The following is a 19,727-nucleotide window of genomic DNA, read 5'->3' on the forward strand; positions in this document are numbered from 1 at the left end:
ATTATGTCTTTTCAGATTAAATACTTATAAGTGCTGAAGTACAAACACTGAAATGTCAGTGAAACTGATAATCTAAACAATGCAATGTGGTTTTTTTGGATGTCATCTTTCAGAGACATTTGATACTTTGAAATCACACAGCCCTACAAGTCTCAAACCCCGGCGGACTCCTGTGGATCTAGTCTATGCAGCAAGGCAGAGTGCTTGAACTAGTCTGTGCCATGTGCACACGTGTATTAGTGAGCTGCAAGACGGAGTAAAGAGTGCACCTATATCTGTGATAATACCAAGCTGGGAGCAAAAGGCAGCAAGCTCCTTCATTTGCTTTCACAAAACTCAACCTGGGCCATCCAAACCCCTGGATACTTTGCTACCAACCGATGCATCCTCTCTGCTGTATTTTAACTACACTCTCCAAAAAGGGGCAAAAAACCTTCTATAATGATAATAAGAATAACTTTAAAGTTATACCCTGTGAAGCTGCTGCTACAATTTTGAAGACAAATTAACGTGGGTTGGACTAGATGATCTCCAGAGGTCCCTTCCAACCCCAACCATTCTGTGATTCTGTGAAAAGCACACTGACACACAACACTGGAATTAAAAATAAATTTTATAAATAGGGAAGAGCCTGGGGAAAGCATCCAACTCACTTGAGTAAGGACAAGAGTGAATACGACATTTAGAAAATAGCCATCACCCAAAGACAGTGTGGTGAGCAATCAGTTAAGTAGTACTTCCAGAGAAAACATTCTTGCAGCTATAGTAGTTTGCAGTAATCCTTCCCTTCATCTAACGCTGGTAAAGCCTCCTATGAAGTTCTATGCCCAATTTAGGACACTGCCTTGAAAGATGTAGACCAGTTGGAGAAACTCCGGAAGAGAACAAGAAGAAAGATCAGAAGTCTAAAAACTTGACCTATGAGGGAACATTCAAGGAATTGTCTTGTTTAGTTTAGAAAGAGAAGAGCAAGGGAGACACTTAGCTGTCTTCAGACAAGCAAAGCCTCTATCTACCAGCACGGCTGATCCTGCCTCAGGGCAGGGGTGGCTCCTAGACTGTATTCCAGCTCTGTTTCCTCAGTTCAGAATGCAGGGATTTAGCAAAGTGAGGGCGATGCACTCATAAACCCTGCTGTTAGCAAAGACCAATGCAGTGCATATGCTCTCCTCATGGGACACAGATGCATTTGAATAAATCAGTTCCCTCCTCCCAAAGCAGCTCCAGGTTGCATCCACGCATAATTCAGCCACAGCAATCAGCCTGCTATATGCTATCCTTATGTACAACATTGCTTGTGGTGGGAGCACCTCACTCTTTTGCTGCTTTTAGAGTTGCAACTGGGATCCAACCCTGGAAAATTGCACAAGACACATCGGAGAAGCCCTGTATTGCTGGAAAGGAAGGAAAGCACATAGCAATCCCAGAGACCTGATGGGTGCTAAAGGCTGCAAAAGCCAAGCAGCAGCAGCAGCAGGAGACAGACGCACAGGAGCAGGCAGCACGCAGGCCCCTTCTCTCCCTTGCGCAGCCGCCCGCGCAGTGGCACAGAGCGGCTTTGTGCTGGGGGGAGTCCCATGGCCCCATGTAAGGGTGTGGGTTTGCTGCTGGAGGAGTGATGTCCAGGGGGTTCTGGGCAGGAGCCCCTGCAACCCGGGCTGCCCGACCAACAAATACCCCATTCACCCAGAGCACAAAGCAGATTCCCCTGTCGGACCTTCCCACGGTGCCCAGCCGTGCTGGGTGCTCTGCTCAGCCGCCCTGGCGGCTCTGCAGGGCACACACGCTGCCCCCCCATCCCCAGTTACAGCCCCTCTCCCTGTTATACACCATCCCCACCAGCTTTCCGGGTGCCTGTTCACTAAATAGTCCCTCTACAGGAAGGTATTTTTCTGGCTTACATCCCAGCAGTCAGACCAAGATACTCAATATTCTCAGATACAACCAACAAGTGGCAGGATACCACTGACACAATGACCTCTAGACAGTTAATTCTCACATTTATATGTTTACTGGGCTTCTAAGCCCGTACCCTATTTGTGCTCATTTCTTTAGGATTCACACATCAAAGAGGTTTTCAAATCAGAAGCAGCAACTGTTATCAGTTATACCAGTCTCCTACCAGGCAACTTCTGGTATTAACTTGCTACCGGACCATCAAATCTGTATTTTAACTAGAGAGTATTTATTGCCATTACCCACAAAGCTTGAAGTTTCATCAGAAAATATCCAGTGAGGTCAAGACAGCTTCCCCGCCTCCCCAGCTTATCACCTAAGTTATTGCCTGAATGTACTTTGCTATCACATGACGTGAAGACATCTGTTTTTCTTTTGGAGAAAAAGCACTGACACTGACAACCTTTTCAGTTTTGTTATTATTGATGTTCTAATGTGCTGACTTGCAATGGGCCAATGGTGCTCCTAGACTTCATTTTTTGCTCAATATCCTTAAATTATTATTTGCTCTTCTTAAATCTCTGGCCGTAATTTTTTCCTTATACTTCTTTTGACTGTCTTCTACACTTTCCAACTTTAAATTTGCATTAATTGCAGCTTCCTTTTTTGCCCTAAATATGCATCTCTTACAGATGTTATTATTTCTCAAATTAGCATAACTTTCAAGTGTTGGATTAAGGCTTTTGGGGAATAAAATAAGAAGTGAATAGGCTGCTTCTGATTAGTGTTCCTATTTGATTATTTTAAATACTCCACTGATTCAGATCAAGTATTTTTAAATCTTGGAAAGAACTTATTTTAAGAGCTACTTGACATTATTTGTTGACACAGAATAAGTGTGCATTACTTGTATAATAATTCATAAACTCTCATAGCAATGTTTCTTTCTCAGTCAAGATTGGGACCAGTATACATTTCCCTTGTGCTGGAAGTAATACATTTCAAGTTATGAGATGGTTATCCTTGGTTCTGAGGAATTACCCTGTCATTCGCTAAAATCCAATATTGCACTAGCTCTTCTCATTCCTGTACAGGCAGTCACAGCCTTTGCTGCCTCCAGCATCCTGGCTGGTAATGAGCATCAATCTTCACACACCTCGGTTGCTTGTTCCCAGTTCAGCCCCAGGCAGCTATTAATTATTGTTGTTGCTGTTAAAGACAGCAGGGCCACTGCTTTAATAGGAAATTGGTCATGTGTGAGTCACATCAACAACCCAGTATAGCCCACCCTTCCTTGTGCCCCATCAGCCACCCACACCAGGGGGATGTAAAATTCGTCATGGCAAAAGAGAGGAAATAGCCTCCAGAACAACCATTTCCCCTCGCTTCAATACCCACATTGGGTCAGCAAGTTCAGAAACCTCCTGGATAACACCAAGTCCTGAGCACTGTAAATACTGGTACCCCCAACAGGAGGTTCTGGCATGGGGAACGACCACAGAGAAAACACATCCAAACCCCATGCCACCCACAGCTCACTCTGTGCCTGGTGCCTACAGAGGTGTTAAAATGTGCCCTTCCCAGTAGCCACCAGTTTCCCTGTATGCCCTCTCCACTGACCACCTCTCCTGCCTTGAAGGGGCTGAGGCGACTAAGCCCCTTGCCACGTCTCAAAGACATTTTTCTCTGAATCACAGATTCCTGCAACTGCCTTGTGCCTTGAGCAACACAACCGCTTTCAGGGTCTCACTTCCCCAGCTTCCAAAAAACAACATGGTTGCCCAAAGTGCTGCATGTGTGCGAACAGAGCAGCCGCCCACGCTGCTGCAGCCAGCGGGAACCTGAGCTTCCCGAGTATTTTTGCACAGCAAAGCAAACAGCTTTTCTCCTGAAGTTTCACTTCCCACTCAGGACCAAAAAACACTGGAGAACAACTGCAGAAGCACAAACATTGTCCCAGGCTGGTGCAGCAGCAGCAGAGGCATTGGCAAAGCCCCTGTACGATGAGGTCATGCATACAGAGGAATAGATGCAAGTGCATATGCTGGGGACCGCTGCTCTGCTCATCTGTGCCTGGGATTTTGCCTACATCTGGATTGTGCCACCCCTTGCACACGTGATTTCCAACACAGGTTCTTGCTCTTTTAGAGGAACGTATCTCAGACCTGCAAGGTACCCACTGAGTTTTTCCTCCCTTAACATATATAGTACCCATTTGCAGCAGAGAAAGCTGTAGGCATCTTCCCTTTGCAACTAATTCTAGCAGATGAAGTGAAAGGCCTCTTGCTATGCAGGCAGGGCAGCAGCCCTGCTGCCTCCTTACAGTAAGCGAAGGTTAAGGCTGCATGCATAAAAGAGATAACTCTCTAGTTAAACACTTCCAGATTTGCCCCCGTACCTCCAGCTGTCAGCACTGGTATCTCCATTCCTTATTGCAGAGCACAGAACAGGGAACAGCTGCGATAGTTTCTGTCTCCTGCTGAGGACTGCATCCGCTCCCTAAGCTTTGTGGAAAAATATACTGATTTCTCAGAGGTCAGCTTTAATAACTAGGATTCCCACAAACCATTAGGAGAATTCAGCTCATGATATTTGGCATGAATATCACACTCTGTTCCTCATGTTGCTACAATTTCCATTTCAAATAGCAGGAAACAAATTACCCTGTGGTATTTTTCAGGACAACCAATGGGAAGGAACATGGGACCAAAGGCTGTTGCGGGGCACAGGCCTTAAAGTGCTGAGTGTAAGAGAAGAAATACTTCTTGGAGGTTACAAAGGTAAGAAGTTAAATATGAATCTAAATTTTCGTGGCCAGAAGAGCACTTTGCAAGGGCTGGAGCCTCATGCAGTCATTGAACAAAACAGCAAAGGAGTTTAGCTGGATGAATGGGCTGGCACAGGATGTTATTAATCTCTAAAGTTCAGTTTACTTATTACCAAGACGTGCAGTGAATCCCGGGAGAGAATTAGGCTCAGGAAAGGAAACCCTTTTACAATCAAACTGTAGTTTGGCCTTCAATTTGTATGCCTTCATTATTCCCCCACACCCCGCCCCAAAGTCCTTGCCTCAAATAGTTCAAAATACAAACATGAAGTATTGTGGATAAGGCAGCATGGAAACACAGCAGTGACAAGGACAAGGGACTGTCACAGCAACCCATTCTTCTGACAAGTGCCTGAGCTGCTGTCTGTTACAGCTGCTGCAGAGCCATTAAACCACCATCACCTCTGGGTGACCGAGCAGCCCCCAAGGCATCTGCAGAGACTGCACCAGGACTGGAACCAGCAAACGGACGGACGTCACAGCTCTGACTTCATTGCATCTCCCCCGGGGGAGTAAGAGCATGAGCTGCTCTCTGTTCCCAGCAAGGAGGTGCAAGCAGGGAAATCCCAAGCTCTTCTATAACACTTGCCTCCAGTGTTATGCCCCATGCTCTAGCCTGTGTCCAAAGATGCTCGCTGACACAGAGAAATCAACACTCTCCACTGTCAGAAGTCAACAAAACAGAGGTTACTTCAGCTGCATAAGTGACAAGCTTGTGACACAGCTGCTCCAGCAAAGGGGACAGATTTACAGCATGGAAAAAAGCCACTGGCTGGCTCTGTTAAGACGAGCACAGCCCCTCAGCAGCAGGACTGGCCAGCAAACCTAAGCCCCTGCAAAAAGCTGCTTCCCTGCCACTACTGCATTTCCCAGTCTCTGAGCACCATTCTCCCCCCAGGTACGGGAGGTCCCAAGCTCAAGCCAGAGGATCTGGCCACAGGATCCCCAGCCCAGCTCCAGCCCTTGCAGCAAGTCAACATGAGCACACGCCTCTTTCCTCACACCTCCTGCAGGAGCTGGGGCATTGTAAAGGTTGTTTATTAACAGCTCTGGGACAAAGGAGCAAGAAAGAAAACAAATCAATTTATAAATCAGCTGAAGAGAAACTTGTGACTCTAATGGTCTCCTTTGTAATTCCTTAGGTATGGCCTGGAGCTGCTCTGGCATCACTTCTGATGCTGAACCAGCACAACAGCCCCACTTGCGCAGTAAATAGCCAGATAAGGGCAGAATAGCCCTGAAGAAGAAAGCATTAACTTGTGCTGCATCCAGATTTTTCTTAGCTTCTCCTAGTATTTAGAAAGACTGATAGTGGTCAGCTTTCTCACCACTAAATACCAAGCAGTGACTCACATTAGCATCTTCCTCAGCAATCCAGGACATAACGCTTTCCTACCGGACGAGGTGGAAACAGGATAAAGAGAGAAAACTCATGCAAGAGCTGTCTCAAACAATACCAGTCAGTGCTAGCCGAGCTCTCTGACGGGACCATGCCAGTCCTGAATACTTTGCCAGACTTTTTCCTTTGATAACGTTTCTCAAAGGGGGAGGGAGAACAAAAATAACAGAACACTGTTCTGTTTAACAGTTACCCAGAGAAAAGCTGAGCTAAAGTTTCCAACAATTATCAGGATCCTAAAATAGACATGCAATGTATCATTTTTTAATTTAAAACTGCCTGGGATAGGAGTTCTATCATAAAGATTGAAAGCTGTATAAGAGCACAAGGCAACATATCGAGATGACAAGAGATGCGTTAGAACAATGGCATCAAAACGCTCAGTATGGTACTGATATGGATGAAGGTGCACAGGCCTCAAGCAAAAGTGGCAAATTGCACTGTAATTCATTGAGAGGAACTGCACATCCAGGCAGGATAGATAAATAATGTCCAAGGTATCTATGGAAACCACCATCCTACACAGGAAACAATAAAACTTGGAAAAAGACAAACATGAGGAAAATATCACAAACTTCAGATACTCGTAAGGACGATAATGCTAATTGAAAGCAGGATTTGATCTCAAAGAGATGGGAACTCACTTAAAGAGATATGAAGTCTGGAAGCGAGGGCTAGCAGGCTGATGGAGAAATAGGAGCTGTACGGTAACTGTGCAAAGAGAAATCTGTGGGGACATCTCCTCAGAGCAGATGTGGGAGCCCTAGCTTTAAAATCCATTTATAATCTGGCTGTGCTCCCAACACCACTCTTGTTCAGATGACTCTCGGCAGTGGGTCTTCTCCTGGGCCACGATCTGCTCACCCTTTACACAGACACACGGGAAGTCAACTCATTTTGGACGGGAACAATGAAAGCAAAACGTTGGTGAGTAGTTTCAGCTTCTCACTTTCCATCACTGAAAGCATCCAACAACTTTTCTTGCCCTCCTATTTTGTTTCGTCTGATATTTTTGCCCAGCAACTTTCAGCTCTCAGAGCCTCTCACAGCTCAATTTGGACCGTTTTTGTACCACTGATCATGCCAAAACAAAAACTTCTTAAACTCTGTTGATCGTACCAGTTATAAACAAAGGTTTCACATCTTTTTCTCATTTAAGAATGGAATATTTTTAACGTAGTTATAATATAGGAAATTAATGTAGCAACAGTGAAAGACCTTATTGAACAGGAAGATGGTATGTGTTTCAGAAAATCATTTCAGTCTCACTTACTTTCTCACCCACTCTCACTCCCCTCATACTCACAGGCACCGAGCTTGCCCAGGTGCTCTGGCAGGATCCTGGGTGAGATGGGACCAAGGGTGCCAGATGCCAAGTCCTCACCGCACCTCTTGGGTTCCTCTTCAGTGGCAAGCTACAAATTTTTGAAGTGGTCTTTTGCCATTCTTTAGGAGCTAACAATTACGATGGTGTGATCCCTTTGCCTTGAAATCTCACTCACCTCATCGCCCAAGAGCCCTAGGGCGGGTGGCTGCTCAGTGAATTTTTTTCCTCATTTTGGGTGCCTTAGCTCCCACAGTCTGCCTTCCTGCTGGGAGAGGAGGACTTGCACACAGGATGTGCTGCAACCTTGCTGTCATCCTTCTGTTATCAGAGCACAGTTTTTCTCCCCCAAGGAGTCATCTGCACAGGGACTTTATCATCACCCATGCCTTCTTCTGACAAGCCAACCATGTGAGGCTTATCAGGGCGCAGGCTGCCAGCCTTGTCACAAACACCACATTTGTCAGTGTTTTACCCCGTTTTAGTGTAGTCAGTCACATCCTGGGTTATCAAAACGGACCATTCTTTTAAATGTTGCTCTGTTGCTTCTTCTAGTCCTCACACAAACATGCTCTTCCATTCATGGTTCCTTCAGGCCAGCTGTAGTATTTCTGCTTCTTCAGCTGCATGCCTGCCTTATGCATGGTGAGCCTGGACCTTTGCTTCACAGGCCAGCATCATGGCTGGGAAAAGGTCTCCTTGGGTTGGTTAGGTTATGGGAGACCCTAATAACAGCAAAGTCAACAGACTTTAGGGCTGGTGTGGTGTCTGCTCCTGCACCCAGCTCTGCTGCTCGGATGTTGCCGGGTCTCCTGCTCAGAGCTTGCAGCACAGCACACACGAGCACGGCACCAGCATTGGTCTTTTGGAAGTTGGAGGAAAAGAGGAACAACGTAGCCTGTCCCTGGCTGTTACTACCAGACCCACAACGAGGGTTTTTAAACAGTTTACACCCAAGATCTCACGGAGAACGGTAGTGCTGGAGCTGTTTTCAGTCTGTCATGTGCCAAGCAGCTCCCTGTGACAGGACAGGGTGAGACCATTGTCACTAGTGTAGTGCAGACCTGGTAGTGTTCTTATACCCGGGCTCGCAGAACAAGGCTGGCATTAACCTCAGCTTCCCCCATAAAGCTCCTGGTGAGACAGGAGAGCTGCAATTATCCCACAGCAGAGCCACGAGACTCACAAGGAGGCTTTTGTGCACACATTTTCTCATGCTCACATCACAGCCGTATGAGTTCAGCCTTCTCTCAGCACATAGACACCAAGCAAGGCCAGGACTATCTCACTACTTTCCCACTATTCCCAGGCTCTCCTTGACTCTGTGGCTTTCACAGCTGACTCCAGCTCTCAGCAGTGCTGTCTGCACGCAACATATGGGGAACTAATACCAAACAAGTAATGCCGGAGAAGACCATCATTCTTTTCCGTCTGTTGAACCTCAGCCTTTCCCTAATAACAAATCATAACATTTCAATTTGTCACAATGCTTTCCATCCATATACTGCTAAGCAGTTTACAGAGGTCAGCACCATTGGCCCCTTTTCCCCAGGTGATGAAAAAGCACAAGAGAGCAGCAAATAGCCAGCCTGATGCTCAGTCCCCTGCACCACTTAGTCCGCTTGTCTGGGAAGCTCTCACAAACCAGGGCTCACAGCACACTCATCCTCCGGAGAAGCAGAGCTCCCAGGGTCTGGGGAGATATCAGCATGCTCTAGCTACACCTACTCTTAAATTCATCTTCCATCATTTTGATATAGTCTCTCATATTTTGCCACACTAATAGCAACTTGGAGATTATTGGTCTAGTAAAGTACACACATGACTCATACTACAAGATCTATCTAGTTCTTGTACAACTTTAAAATACAGAAAAGTGGAAAATATCATTTAGGTTAGGAGAAATGTGCTGAAAAATAGGAACAAAGGCAGCTGAGCCCTGTACCAGGAAAGAAAGCATTCCCTGTGTTTCCTTCCCGCCGTCTGACTTGAGGGGTGGAGGCAGGAGAAACCAGTAGAGTAAAAGAGTGGTTCACTACTTTATAAAGGAGTTAGGGACTACCTAACAGCAGTCTTGCTGCATTATATATAATCTCTATGAAATACTAGTAAACTTTAACTGCTACACCACACCAAAAGTTCCTGAGATGTGGTTTGCAGTACATTACAACATAAATTTATGATTGCAGTCCCCTGAGAAGGAAACGGGCAGCAGAGGCCCTCTAAGATCCCTGTTTAGAGAAGGGCTTCTATTCCCAGCAAGGCTTATGAGATGCAGTTAGCATTCTCACAGACACCAAGTGGCCACAACACTAAAAGCTCCTTAAATTGGTAGAGAAATTACTAGTCTCTTGAGTTGAGAAATGCTTTGTAACCTAAAAAGCAACTGTAAAATTACTGTCTTTAACAAGGAGTTCATAGCATGGGGCCAGGTTCAGTTGTAAAACATTATTTTTTAGATGAACTGCACAGTCTTAGTTTCACAGTTGGCTTAACTCTGCCACAAAAAGGGACTATCCTACCTCTGCCTTTTGCCATAGTTCTACCTTGCACTTGTACAAGTGCAGATTGCTTTTCAAATTTATATATATATATATTTTTACCAAGCTACTCTTCAGACAGGTTAAGTTTTCTGGTCAGGCCGACACAGTCACAAATGTTGGTCTGATGGTCCTCTTCATCAGGCAGGGTAGACCTTACTTAATTTCATGTGTCAAACCACTTGCTAAACTCATCATTAAACTTGCAATTGATTCACTTCAAAAGAAGGTCTTTTCAAAATAAAGTCTTAGTTATCTCTGGCTAATGACAAATTCTAAACAACACTGCTGGAACGTTCTTTTCTTTATGGCTTTCATGCTTTTTTGTCACAACCGTATTTCTAAGTCTTGTAAACAAGAACCTAACCACTAGTTTTACCAGAATAAAGTTCTTTTCAGCTTCAGCTGGTTTTGTGCTTACTGCAGTCTCAGGCAAAGCTGACAAACAGTAAGCTTCCTATACTATTTCTGGAAAACAAGACTAAATATATAGAAGCTACAGATCAGCTTATTGGACACATTCAATACAAGGCAAAATTGCAGATTTCCAGTGTGTTTCCCACAAAGCAACTGGAGCCAGCAGCTAAGGGCTGATCTTGGCCAGGAGCAGATGTTCTCCCTGGCAAGAGCTGCCCAATGCAATTCAGGCAAAGAGCAGGTAGGAGGGAGGGACAGTTTTTAGCAGAGGAACAAATTCCACTCCGTTACCTGTCCCCACCACCACGCTCCATACAGGAGCTCCATCCTTCCCCTCCCCACTGCATGCCTGCTCCCCATGGTTTGCTGTGCACCATGGATGTTCCCATCCCATCAGCTGTGCTGCATATGTCCAAATCCCCTCCATCCCTCGCTTTCGGAGGAGTCTCCCCTTTCTTGCTGCAGCCCAGGGAGGAAGGTGCAGAGGCTGCTGCCTCCCCTGCCCCCAGCTGCAGCATCGCTATAAGTGAACGTTGGAAACCACAGCAGCTCAGCAGCTGCGCCACCGGCAGTTGCTGCCGCGCTGCTGCCTCCGGAGCCCTCTGAACCGAGTGCGAAAGTGCTGCAAACCGGCTGAGGGCTTGAAGTGGTTTCTATGTCCTGAGCTGCTGATTCACCTTTTCCATGCAGTATATAGAGTTCAAAGGCCAGTGGTGGTTTGAGCTTTTGCTGAAACATTGCAGACTGTTAATGTAAAAAAAAAAGCTAATTCTCATTCGTTTGTTGTCCATTTTATTTCCATCCTCTCCCGCAAGAATGATCTGGCATTCACCACCCTATTGATCAAGGGCAAAGATTTTTAGGAGGATCAGAAACAAAGGGGAGAATACAAATAAAAATAAGAGCCTTTAACTCCTACTTATGCAAAATAAAAATGCTCTCTCAAAAGTGTAAGTCCCAACCTGTAAATCATCCAGCCACCTCGTAAAATTTACTGTTTGGTCAGAAGAGATGTATTGTGCAGCTAGATGAAAGGCACAAGGGAGCATGGGACAGTGCGGGCCAGCCTGATGGGCACGTGTCTCCTCATACCAGAAGCTTGATGACTGCCAAAGTATGTTGACATTACAAGGGGAATTTGAAAGGCAACGTGAAGGCAGACAGTGAAGCGGCTCTGCAGATCCTCACGGAAAGCTCTTCCCAAGCTGGAACCAGTGAGAGCCCTATTGGGTTCATACAAGAACTATCAGGCTGAGGCTACAGCACTGCTGGCAGTGGTTGAGCACTGACAGAACAGTGACAACAGTGACCGCTACACATCCTGCATCATGCTTGAACATTGACAGCCAGAGCACCACAAGGGATGGAGGGACGAGGTGCCCAAAGAGCAGGCTGGGAAACGGATCTTTCCAGCCACATTTGGGGGGAGTGAATACATGAAAGGACATGAGCAGATGAATTTGTTCAGTGTGCACTTAGCCGACTCTGTTCCCTTCCATCTGGTCTCTCACACTTTTTCCCTTAACTCATTTCTTAATTTGCACTGCTAATGCAGCACTGTTTCAGAGCACAGGGCTGGTTTTGTGTCTCTCCTTGTCTTACAGTGAAGCCCCCCCCAGTAACTTTAATCTGAGTGACTTTTACCCTTGCCTCCTTCTGTTCTCTTACTTGGGCTGGCATTGGCTTTCAAGCCAGAAAAGTTGAAAGTTTGTTGCAGAAAAAAAGAATAAGGCTAGGGACAAGGACGGCCGCCTTTTCCCTTCTCTTTCAGGAGCACATATTTATGTCAAATTATGCTGACTGTAGAATTGCACCCTTAGGCTCTGCTGCTCCCCATGCAAGCACGCTGGCAACAGCTCTGTGGCTAGGAAATGCTGATGGAAGCACCTGTGATAAAAGTTCGGTTCTGCTCGGGGAAGTTTTCACTGAGCTGAGAGATTAAGCCAGTTGTCACATTAGCTGACGAAGCCATAAGAAAACAGAATTTAAGAAACTGTTTAATGTGGCTCATCTTTCAGAAAACCAACAGGAGTGCTTCTCTTGTGAAGACAATCCAGAATTTAGGTTTGATTGGTCTCAAGCAATACTAATCCCTGATAGGTTGGCTTCCCAGAGTCATCTCAGTATCATTCACTTCACCTCAAAGTTCAAGCTAAACACTTCCATCCTCAACCACATTGTAACCACCCTGAACAGATAACTCCCAAACTGAGAACCTGGCTCCTGTCTCAACACTTCAAACCCAATCCAGCTCCACAGAACACAGGCATTGAGCACTGTCATTAACCACTGGGCTAGTAAAACAGTACAGAATACCTAGCCGGGGGTGTTAACCCCAAAGTTGGGTTTGCTAGTTACTCCCAACCCCACAAGTGCTAAAATTGCAAAGATGTCTTAGGAAAAGAAGGAATGTGACCAAGCTTGATATTTTTGCACCCTACTAAGCCAGTTATACAACTTAGGAAAGGCTAAAAGTATTATCAATTATTACAGCTTTTGTAACCCTTCCTTTCCAGGTGTCCAGCCTCTTAAATTTATTCTTTCTCCTCTAGAAATTCCTTGAGAGTTTTCTACATATTTCTAGTAATTACAAGTCAGAAGGCAAACACAGGTTGCAGTGGTCACAATAAGGTTGACTAGAGCACAATTTTCTCCCAGACAACAAAAAAAATTGCTTTAATAAAACAAATAAAGTATGAGTTATGGCTGTCACATACATATGTACACATACTTCTACTTTTTTTTTTTTTTTCAGACAGCATTGTCTGGAAGTCTTTCTAGTCTGTTCAGGATTTGAATGTCCAATTTTCCACCCAAAGCTGCATTAGCTGTGTTTTTACAAGCTTGGCTTGAAGCCTATTATTTGCTCTTTACGTTTCCAACCACTCTTGGCTTCCTTTGACTTTTTCCTCTAACTTAATTGGTATTTGTACTGGTCCTTCTAGCACTGACAAACTCCATCTGTAAATCAGCAATAATTTTATACTTTTTAGATTGTTATTGAAAATGTCTAACGCCATTAGACCTCTTACAGAATACCTCTGAAAACACAGCTGTTTAAAAATCATTTCCTTTGATAGCTATTTTTGAGGTCTGTTGTTATCCAGGTCTTAATCCCTTAGCTCATTCTTTGCTGGAGAGTCATAGGGAAACTTTTGTAATCGGAACATCAAAAATGCATTTATTGCCGTGGATAAGTTTAGACATGGGAGATATTACTATTTACTGTTTTCAATCACATTTGCCATCTCTGAAAAATAAAACAAGTGCAAGTAATTAGCTGGAAAACAGATCAGATAAAGTTTCAGTTGTCTTCCCAGCTCTACAGTCACAATCCACTCTGTTGCTATCAAATACCAACTAAGGAGATGAGTTTTTCCAGGTCCCCTTTTGTGAGGTGCTTCCTAACGATCAGGGGAGTCAGGCTTTAGAAGTCCCTTAACTTAAAGCCTAGATTTATTCAATATTCACTCAATTATTAAGAATATTTTTTTTTCCTAGAACTTCAATGAACCTCCAGGCTTATTTGAAGAAGTAAATCAAGAAGATAATGCTAATAGTGATAACACGCATAAGGCAAAATACAGTCTGTTTTTTCCAAATGAGAATCAGGCTTGTTTGACAACTGTTTTGTTAAGTCAGCTGACTTACTTTGTAAACAAAAGAATCCTTCAAGAAACCAAGGACAAATGAAAAGATCCATCAGTACTTGAAATACTCCTCCCTCCCCTCCCTTATAAATGCATTTTCTAGCCAAATGCCAAAACCAAAAGGAACATATTCCTCGAAGTTCTTGCTGCAAACTCTTGCAGGTGGGACTATCTCCTTTCTAGGATGCAGATTAATACGTTTGCTTGAGGGGACCACATTAACTCCTAGGCTTGCTTCCATCTGGGATGAGTAATTTCCTTTTTGATCCATTCATTCCCATTATCCATTTTGACAGTGCTATCAATTTCTACAACATTATTCCGAAAGTTACTTTAGTAAGTCTTATCCTTTGCAAAAACAAAAGAACATAATCAAACTGCCTATTAAAACTTGATTATTGGGGAAATCTCTCTCTCTCTATTTTACCGATGTAAAACTAAATTGGCAATAGACCTCTAGGCTACCCACCATCATACCGCTGAGGTATTGGGTCAACAACAGCATCCTTCCCATTGCCTGGGATATCCCTAGTGTTTTACTCTAGTTTGTTGAAAATCAACATCATTGAGCATAGATCTTCTCAGTAAGTACTTGGTGCATTTAATTTCAAATTGTTTTAAAACTTTGTTTCCCCCAAAAATGTTAATCTACAAAACAGGCTACTTAGTTGTAATACTTCCATGAAATATTCCTTCATGTGAAAATTTATTTTTCCCTCAAATATGAAAAAGCATATAACCAACACTTCTGTGGGGTTTTTTTTCTGCATCATTAAAATCTTACTCTCTCCATCTCTGTAATGGTTATGCAATTGCTAGATATACATTATTTTGTTCCTAAGACACACAGAATTCCTCCTTTGAATTGTGCTTGGTCCTGTTTACTTTAGATTTTTCCCCTGACATCTTTGCTTTCTTTAAAGAATCTTCCACAATTCACAGTCTGTATTTTCCATCAGATGTTCCCCATTTCCTCTTTTTCCACTTCCTTTTCATTTATTAATGCTTGTGTTATAATAACTTCTATTTACTGCCTTGACTACCTGAGTAAGCTAGCCAGTCACTCTCATTCTTGTTTTTGGAGTGCTGGTCAGTATGTATTCTTTAAATTCACAATCTTCATTCACATTCCTTTGCTTTTTTTTCCATCAGATTTTACTTTATTACTGCCCCCATGCTGGAACAATCAGTGGTCCATAGAGAGCAGTCATCCGACAGCAGTGATTAATTCATCATTTATATAGAGCTCCAAACCAGAGTTACTACCTCTTGTTCATTTCAGTAGCTTTTTTGTTAAAATCTGTACTTTTTAGAATGTTTACTGCTTTTTACTGCTGTCTGCGTGAGATCAGCATCATGTTTTCCCCAGACTGAAGCCCCCCCCGTATATTTTTAGTAACATATATTGTTCAGACTACGTCGCGCTTTCTGCCCAAGAAAGTACTCATACCGATTACTGTTGCTCTGTAGCACCCCAAGCAGAATTTCTTCCTTGGTCGTAATAGCATATCAATCCAAATTTCAAGGCAGAGCTAACAGTATCAGTATTTAAAATATGGGCTTCCTAAAACTGAAGAGTAGGATTTTAAACCTATTTGTTACAGTCCCCAAGACTCCCAGGAAACAGGCCTCCCACTGAAACACTCCCTAGTAATTCCTTTCTGATGAAAAGACGTGCCCTTGGTATGCCTTCATGCATCATTTCAAGGTGGAAACTTTTTTCTAACTGACAGATACTGCCTGTCCTGGACTCCACCATGTTGAACCTATTGATTGCTGCCTCTGGAACGCATACTGCAAGAGGCGTTTTCAAAAACACTGCCTTGTATTTTCTTCTCCCACACACATGAAATGCAGTTTCTTGCTATTCATTGCACCAATTTTCATTAGGCAAGACAACCTGCATTTTCTGCAGGTCAGCCCATTCCTATACCATCACCACGTCTCCTGTGACTAGCTTGAGCACTGTCAGTTTTCTTCAGTTTCCTTCTGTCTCTTTAAAATCACGCTTTCTAAAAGAAGGCTTATTTGGTCCTCTTCGCTAAATCAGTTCCTCTCTATGATTACTCACCTCACTAGAAAAGGGATCTCCGTTCATGCATTACATTTCATTTTTGGAATGAAACTTTTAAAGACTGGTTTCAAAGCTATTCTTATCTCCCTCCTCAGCAAAGGCAAATTATTTCTAAATTTCCAGCCTCACACATGACTGCATACACTAATGAGCTAACCTTCTCCTTCTGCCAGTCTTTGCTTTAAATTTTGGTGTACGTCAGACTGTGAAAATGCTTCTTTCACTCAAATGCCATTCATTACATTCTATGTAGTTAAAAACTTGGAGAGCTCTAGTTTACCATGTCATTTATTCCAAGAAAAGAAAAAAAAAAACCAAAACATATTTTGATCCTCTGTTGTCATAACAATGATAAATGAAAGACTTTAACCTTGTTTCAATAAGAAATAATCAAAATAGTAGAAACTGTTATCCCTAAGCTCCTCACTCAACTCAAAAGCTAAGCTTTTGCCCAGGTTTTTTTTTGGTTTTTTTTGTTTTTTCCCCCCAGTTGACTGGTTCTTGCCTATTTCTTGGAGCCCCTGTTTTGTGTTTAAAGCCCTGCACTGAGCCCAGTACTGCCAGCAGTATGGAGAGATGGTCCGTATTGCAGAAGTTGCTGTAAACAGAGGGTGAGACACCCAGATAGACAAAAGCTGATACTAAACTAGGAAATGTTTCTGCCAAGCGTTGTGTGACTAGTGCTGCTACATGCACCATGCCAACTGATTATAAAAGGAAAACCCTGGCACAAGACGTTTCTCGTAGAAAAATAACTGTGCAATAAGCATCTCCAGCTAGCGCCGAGTCCCTCCCCGATGCCCAGGACCGCAGTTGAGGCGAGAGTGTTTCCCAGGATGCCAAGTGGGGAATCCCCCTCTCCCTTGCGCTCTCCCGAGCCTGTTCTGGCCCTGAGCCCACGCACTGTGAGCCCCCCGTGTATAGCAATTATTCCAACCTCAGAGCTACCACTTTCCACCGCGGTTTTCTAACAGCCAATGCTTCCGCTGAGTATTTGCTGTTTTTTCCCCCTCTCTTCGTCCTTTGAGTGCGGTTCTCGGCGCCGCGGGAGCTCGGCCCCGGCCCCGCAGGCAGTGCGGGCTGCACCGGGGACTCACCGCCGGCTCTTCCCCTGCGCGGCGAGAGAGGGAATCCCTCGCACTGACGCGGCCAAACTTCTGCCAGACGCCGGCGCGGAGCCTCCGCTGCCGCCCGCCCCGCTGCACCGCCCGGGGACCCGCCAGCCCGCGGCCACCTCCAGCTTCCCCCGAGCGGCCGCAGCCCCCTCCCAGGCACCCCAGTCACAAGCGGACCATGTCCTTTCAGAAACGACCAGGAGTGCAAAGGCTTGAGGATGATGTCGCCTGGAGGAGGACTGCGGCAAGGCGGCACCCACCCAGGGGAGCCCCCGCCGCGGAGCCCTCGCCCACCGCCGGCAGCGCTCCGCCGGCGCGCACAGAGGGACGCGCCGCCCGGGGATGCCGCAGCCGCAGCTCCCTCCTGACTGGCGAAGCTCAAGGAGCTCCTCATGAATATGCACAGCCTCCCCCGAGCGCCGGCCGCGGGATGACCTCCCCCGCCCGGGGGCGCCCCGCCGACCCCTGCCTCCCCTCCGCGCCCCCTCGCCGGGGGCCAGGGCTGCTTTTGGAGGTGAGCGGGTCGCTTCTGTCCTTACCCTTTGGCTCGTCCATCAGTGCCGGTGCTCGCTCCCTCCTCCCTCTCTCTCCCCCTTCTTCCTCTCTCAGCCTCTGCCGGCTCTGAGCTGCGTTACTGAGAGGTGCTCATGAAAATGGGCGCTTTAGTGGTCCATGGCAGTGGGAGGGGTTAGTTTAACTAAATGGCTCAATCCATCTAATTTGCGCGCTGACCTCCTGCTTTCCTTAAAGCACAGATGACTTCGGAGTCGTCGCGTTACCAGGGCCTTGGGCTCCTCCGGCAGGCCGGAGGGTCCCAGGCGGCCGGGGAAGCGGTGCGTGCCCGGGGGGCTAGCACCGGAGGCGGCCACTGGCTCCACCGGGGCCGTGGTCTGAAGCAGGGTTGTATTGCTGGCTCCCGAGGGCAGATGTCATTTTGGCTGCAGAGAGAAAGTGTTTGGCCAGTTGCCTTTTTTTAAGTTGCAAAAGACTTGGTGAGGTACATGAAGAGAGCTGTCCTCAGAAGAGATTACCTCTTTTGTTTCTAGACATGAATTCCAGCCCACAGAAAGGAAAAAAAAACAACCACCAACCACCAAAACCACAAACAATGACCACTAACCAAACAAAAAAAACCCCCAAACAACAAAAGCATGAAAATAAATAAAATTGCAATAACTGCTGACAAGTCACCACCTGCCCCTACCTGCCCCACAGAATGAGCTTGTGCCTCTGGCTGCATCTCCTGGGGAACTTCAAGAAAGAGTCAATTTTTGACTACTTGTCAGGAAGGTCTGAAGGGACACTGCCCTCCCCCATCCCATCCTCATTGTCTTTTACCCCTGCAGAGTCCCTGTGCACCCCCCAGGTTGACTCCACACAAATAAGAAATATAGGACATTGCTGGAGGAGTCTCAGCAACTTTTCTCCATAGCCTCTGACATTCAGGCCCTATCCGGGCACCACATGTCACTCCATGGTCTCACCTTGCATCCGTCAACCTCCGGCTCCAAAAGAAGTTGCCAACCACCCTGACTCTTTCAGTTCCTTCTCAGAGGTGTGGCCACCAGCTTCTCAGCCCCTGGGGCTCTTCCATCTCCCCACACACCTTCCCCATTTGTCACCCAGAGAGTAAAGTTATTGGAGCACAGGCTGCCACCACTACCTGCAGCCAGCTACCATGTCCTGCTTGTGCCAAAGTCTGCTCACCTCTCATAGGTGTCACTTTTACCACCTCACCCTCCTGCTTCTGGGGCTTCTCTTTGCAGCTGGACAAATGGGCCCACTGCCCTGCAGCTGGAAACCATCCAGCTCTGTGTCCATAACCAGCTTCCAGAGATCTTGCCCCAAGGAGAGGTAGGAAGAGCAGGTCCCACAGGCTGATGCGAGGACCTGGAGAACCACAACTGCACAGATTTATCAATGATGCTATTGCCTTTTTAAAAAAACCAAACACACACACACCCCAAAACCCACAACAATACTGATAGAAGTACTTGTGTGTACTTGTGCTTATGTACCAATCACACTGACTTCTGCAAAGAACACTTACTGGTAGAGTGTCATCACAGGAAACAAAACAGTTATATAAAATTGCCACATTAAATTAATTAAATCCTGTTGAAATTTAGTTTTTAAAAACATATAGTTGTGATTTAGGATTATCAGATGGCTCTGTTTATACTCAGTGTCTCTACAGCTAGAAAATAAGAAGCTCAGGCAGCTGGGTTTATTGAAGAGCTCATTCAAGGGCTAAGGAGAGTAAATTTAACAAGTAGAAGATAGGAGAAAGACATGACTCCAAGCCATATCTAACACCTCCCATGGAGGTGTTAGACACCTCTAAACTGACCTATTTAAAGTCCTTTAAATTTGTTTGCGTACCTGACAAACTACAATAAGCTCTTTCATGCAAGTCTGCCAGTGACAGTTTTGTGTTTGTCTCTTTTTTTTTTTTTTTTGGTCAGAGGAAGTTTGGCTTCAAACA

The 19,727-nt window shown here is 45.4% G+C and overlaps 1 protein-coding gene across 1 annotated transcript in view; it reads right to left on the bottom strand.

The window, feature by feature from the left end:
• Positions 1 to 17,867, bottom strand: part of ENTPD1 (ectonucleoside triphosphate diphosphohydrolase 1) — a 32,685-nt gene extending 14,818 nt beyond the window's left edge. Inside the window, exon 1 of the mRNA XM_065638783.1 lies at positions 17,782 to 17,867. Coding sequence (XP_065494855.1) covers positions 17,782 to 17,797 — 16 coding nt within the window. The 5' untranslated portion in view covers positions 17,798 to 17,867. The remainder of the gene's footprint in view (positions 1 to 17,781) is intronic.
• Between the last annotated feature and the right edge of the window lie 1,860 nt (positions 17,868 to 19,727).

The sequence above is a fragment of the Caloenas nicobarica genome, chromosome 7 (assembly GCF_036013445.1).
Source record: "Caloenas nicobarica isolate bCalNic1 chromosome 7, bCalNic1.hap1, whole genome shotgun sequence".
Lineage (NCBI taxonomy): Eukaryota > Metazoa > Chordata > Aves > Columbiformes > Columbidae > Caloenas > Caloenas nicobarica.